Source organism: Mizuhopecten yessoensis, unplaced genomic scaffold (genome assembly GCF_002113885.1).
Source record: "Mizuhopecten yessoensis strain PY_sf001 unplaced genomic scaffold, ASM211388v2 scaffold4219, whole genome shotgun sequence".
Taxonomy (NCBI): domain Eukaryota; kingdom Metazoa; phylum Mollusca; class Bivalvia; order Pectinida; family Pectinidae; genus Mizuhopecten; species Mizuhopecten yessoensis.
The window spans coordinates 13,281-18,554 of NW_018405435.1; the positions used below are offsets into that span (position 1 = coordinate 13,281).

The 5,274-nt window shown below is 35.4% G+C and overlaps 1 protein-coding gene across 1 annotated transcript; it reads left to right on the forward strand.

The window, feature by feature from the left end:
* Positions 1-6: 6 nt before the first annotated feature.
* On the forward strand, positions 7-4,021 carry LOC110448717 (interferon-induced very large GTPase 1-like; the record flags this gene model as incomplete). The annotated part of the gene is made up of 1 exon (XM_021495099.1): positions 7-4,021. A coding segment is annotated over exon 1 (3,908 nt), but the record flags the coding sequence as incomplete, so codon positions are not given.
* Between the last annotated feature and the right edge of the window lie 1,253 nt (positions 4,022-5,274).

Consider the following 5,274-nt stretch of genomic DNA (forward strand, 5'->3'; position numbering starts at 1 on the left):
AAGACATCCAAGAAAAATCAATATCAAATTTAGATCGGCGTAGCCCTGTAGATATTTTCTTATCGATCTTTATTTGCTTACATCCTACATTGAAACAAAAAGTATGTTTAAAAATGTTTGCATGTCATCTGGCGATACCAATAATTTTTCCCGTCAAAGAGCACAAACACAAGGAAACCATTTTAATGTTTTCGATGTGGCCTCTTCGGTCAATAACGGTTCACGATGGAAAAACAGATACAAGCATAGTAAACTGTAAACAAAATATTGTGTCATTTATAAGATTAGGACGTCCACAAATATCGAAATCAAAACTTGCAAATGAACTTTTGTATGGCACAGCTCACAATGCATTCTTCAATTACGATTGCATATTGGGTTCGAGTGAGAAACAAGCAAGTGTCGGGCTTGTTGAGGCTTCCTGGTTTTTACCTTCTCCAAAGCAACCTAGGAATTTGCAACGAGTTACAATATTTCTAAATCTAAGAGGCGATGCGTTAAACAATGCAGAGCAAACAGAATATTTGAAAAGTGTATCGCATGTCATGATAATAGTCACTGACAAAGAAACAATGAAAAACAAAAAAGATTTGGATTACTTTAAACGTGCTCATTTCAATGTGTTGTTTCTCCTTACAGGAGAAGTGTCAAAAGATTTTATAAGGAAGTATAAACAATATTACATGGACTCAAGTCCAGATGGTTTTAACGCCGAGTTTATTTCAGGATCCGAACATTGTAAAAACATCGGTTTATCAGAAGTTAAAGAAGCTATTGCAAATAAAATTGGACCATTGCTTAATGGCATGAGTTCTGCTAAAACTATACAGGAAATGTGTGAGCAAGCGAGAACGATGGGTATAACTGTAGATGAGGATATGCCCAAATACAAAAACGGAAGAAAAGCAGCAAATAAAATTTTTGACCAGGTAAAAGATTGTCCTCTTGCAGATATCAAGGTGAAATATACACCATTACAAAAAGAAAATTGGCAAATATATACTGATGTTATGAAATCATATCGCAAGCCAGGTTCTGATTTTCAAGAAAAAGCAAAGTTGGAGCAGAAAATGATATTACAACAAACAAAACAATGGGATAGTTTCAAGACTGGAAAACCATTTATTAAAGACTTCATATCAATACTTTTAACACTGGATGGTGACAGTTTGGTTTCTTTTTTAGACTCGTTAAAATTTGAGTTAGATGAAAAATCTAGAAGGGAAATGCCAAACTATCGCGAACGTTATGCAGCCGCATGGAATGCATGTCAATCCAAAGCAGAAGCTGATAAAGCTCGAGCCCAACAGGAAGTCAGTAAAGCTGAACAGCATCTCAGCGAAGCGTCGTTTGGTATCGAACATATTTTCCGTGAATTGGGTCAAATTTATGAGGCGAGTCTGATGGCAAATGACAAGGAGTTGTGTACGAACTTAGCCAAAGCAGTAGCAAGGTCAATTAAACTAGGCTGCCCGTTTGAGTTGATGGATGGTGATGTAGCAAATGTTTCACTGAAATGGGTAGAACGAGTCTTTGCAGAACTTCAACATATGCTAGGTGACAAAAGGTTACTCACATTGTCTATTCTTGGACTTCAAAGTTCAGGTAAATCAACATTACTTAACGCGATGTTCGGTCTGACATTTTCAGTAAGTGCAGGTCGATGTACCCGTGGTATTTATGTACAACTTTTTCCTGTACGAAAACAAAAGTTTAAATTCGACTATGTCCTTGTAGTCGACACAGAAGGATTACGGGCACCAGAACTGAGTGATCAGAAATATCAGCATGATAACGAACTAGCAACCTTAGTTTTAGGAATGGCAGACATAACCATTGTTAATATAAAGGGCGAAAATACCAGCGAAGTAAAAGACATTTTACAGATTTGCGTCCATGCATTCCTTCGATTAAAAATGGCAAACCAAAGTCTACAATTGCGCCAGTCATGCATTTTCATACATCAAAATGTTTCTGATGTTGGAGCTAAAGATTCTATGATACATGCAAGAAAAAAAATTGCCGAAACATTAGATAGAATGACACTGGAGGCGGCAGAGGAAGAATGCATCAGCGACATAAAATGTTTCAAAGACGTAATCAAATTTGATAGCAATCACCATGTATGGTACTTTTCAGATTTGTGGAAAGGGGATCCACCCATGGCCCCTGCTAATCCTGGATACAGTAGGGATGTCCGGCAAGTAAAATCTTTTATATTTGAAACACTGACTCAAAACAAGGATTCTTATCTGACAATTTCCGATAGCTTTGTTCACATAAAAGACTTATGGAACGGTATATTAGCAAATGATTTTATTTTCAGTTTTAGAAATAGTTTAGAAATAAGAGCATACAATGCACTGGAAATCATTTACCAGGATTTAATCTGGAAATTAGAGAGATATGCAAAACATCTTACAAACAGTGCCGAAATCGAAATGAAACAGTGTACTGCTGATTGTGAAACGGACATAGTCAAAGGTCGTGGAATAGATCAATATACAGGCCATATACACAATAAATATCCCGATGATTTCCAAAAAAAACAATCGGAACTGAAGGGAAATTTGAAGAATTATTTTAAAAAGGGTGACAAAAAAGATGAAATTACAAAATGGAAACACAGCAAACTTTTGGCATGGGACTTGTTTGCTGTAGAATGCCTGGGTAAGCTCAAAAGACAGCTAACGGATATTGAATCACACTGTAAAGTTGATTACGAAATGAATACCTCTCTTACAACCTTACAAAACGAAATTTACGACCAGGCAACAACCCTAGCTGAACATATGAAAGGTAAGCGACTTTCTCCCCAAGATATGGAGACAGGTTTCAATGAAATGTGGGATAAATGGATAAGGAAAATCTATGTTCAAGAAGAACACTGTATTGAAGTCAAAGTGGTATTGAAATCAATTTTATTCGCAACGTTCAACAAGCATCAGGATGTTGTCGAAACCGAGATAAAGAAGCATCCTCTTGGTCACCATCCATCATTCACAACCTTAGAAAACAGCCTGAACGACATTGGGTTTGATCACAATTACATCAGCGTAAAAACGACCTTTTTTAAACGCATGAAGAACGTTTTGCGATCCGGTTCAGAAATTGAATCTGAGATATATAATGAAGCTATCGACTTCACCAATATAATACTCAAAGACATAGATGTGATATTCAGAGATCTTAAAAAAAGGGAGTGGAAATTTGATGCGACGGAAATGAAAGAAATCCCTAAACGTATTATGCGACATATATATCGACACAACCATGATAAAAGCAAGACCTTTACACTTCTCGAACCTTACACAGTAACACTTTGTGTACATGTGTTTCGATACGCTCTCCCGTTGTTAGAAAGACTTGATTTAGAATACAGGAAAAAATATAGCATGAAAGCTAAATTGAGCAATCATAAAGCGCTCGCTTGGCGCCATTTTAAGGATGTTGTTGATGAAAAGTCAGCTACCTTGATTGCTTGTGACAAATTTTGTGAAATTATTCGGAATCATGTTGAGGAAAAAATTAAACGCTCTCTTCCAGATTTGCTATATGATCATATAGTTACGGATTCCATGAAAGCAAAGTATGTATTAATAAATCGTATTATGGAAGATCTTGTAAAGATAAACAAATTAAAAGCGTTCATGAGTTATATTCATGATCCTTACACTTATGCATTCGAATGGTTATCAGAATACATTGATAGTAAGTGTTTTGGACGTTCGGGAAACATGTATATGGATAAGGTATCGGCAGAACTGCAGACTACATTCGAAGTTATTAAAAAAAGTGTTGAAAAGAAATCGGCTTCGTGTTTACATGATTGGCTGATAAATGTACAAAGTGAGATGAAGAAGGGTATGGTATGGATTCAAATGGAGTCATTAGTTGTAGTTGAGAACCAAAAGATAACAGATTTAAACGATTTCATTGCAACTGTCAAAAGAAAACTTGAACAGGTGCGCTCAGAACTAAAAGGCAAGTTTCAAAGCGAGACAGAAACATCAATCAGATGGTATAATGATAAAACCCCTTACCGAATATCCATGGACAAACTCTGGGGTTGTAAAGCTGTTTGTCCTTTTTGTTCTGAGCCATGCCAATGGAATGATAAACATACGAGTAAACATTCGTGCATCCAGCATAGAGCAGGTGGCGTTTCAGGACGATACAGGAAAGACACAGATATACTTGTATTGGAGAGTTGCAGCTTTATGGTGCAGTCTGATTGTCAGTTTCACTGTTCTGCAAAATGTGAAGGAATATGTACTGGGCTTGGTGAAACTGACGAGTATCATACCTACAAAGCTTACCAAAAGTACTTTCCGGACTGGGATATTCATCCCTGTCCAGAAATTTCATCATCCAAATATTGGGCATGGGTTTTTTGCACCTATAACGAAGAACTTGCCAAGTATTATAATAAGAAAAAAGCCACAATCCCGCAATCGTGGAAAACATTAACCAAGGATGATGCAATCAGGAGTCTGAAAGAATTTACTTAAAAAAAGTAGTTCAATATGTCTCTTTGTACAGAATGGAAATCCCCATTATTGTGAATTTCAGTTCGAAGTGTAGTCTTTCTTAAATAATGTTTGATATCAAGCAAATCATTAACAATAAAGAATTCCGTGGTTATTTGTACAAAATGTCCTGATCATTGTCTTATAACCAGTAATACATATATACATTATAAAGTATTCATTATCAGAAGTATATGTAACACTACGTTTTCATATGAGCACTATTATATCGTTAAAATACATCATCACTATTTTATAGCATCACTGGTATATTACCACTAATTTACAGTTTTATTTTTCGTCAAAACTCGTCACGAATTTTTCATTTTAGCTCGCCAGAGGCTCGCTTAATTGAAAAATTCTTAAGACTCGTTTCATAAATCTCATATGAATTGGAAACTCATGTAAGATTCTATAGGTCTCATAAAAGTAATAAGTATAAGATAATCATCACTTTATATAATCACTAGTAAATATAGAGGCATGCACTTGCCTGTGATACACACTAACTACTTAATGAGAATGGATGGGATTCTGTTACTATTGAACCAAAGATGGAATAAAGATAACCGTGTATTTCTATGGTTTCATGTCACGCAAATATATTTAACGTCGGTTTTGTTTTCATAGATCACATATTGCTTTGATTGTTTGATTTCTAATAATATCGATATTTAACACAATAATGGTTTCAGTACGCGATTAATATAAGGGATTCATATTTTAATTTTCATATTTTCGAAAT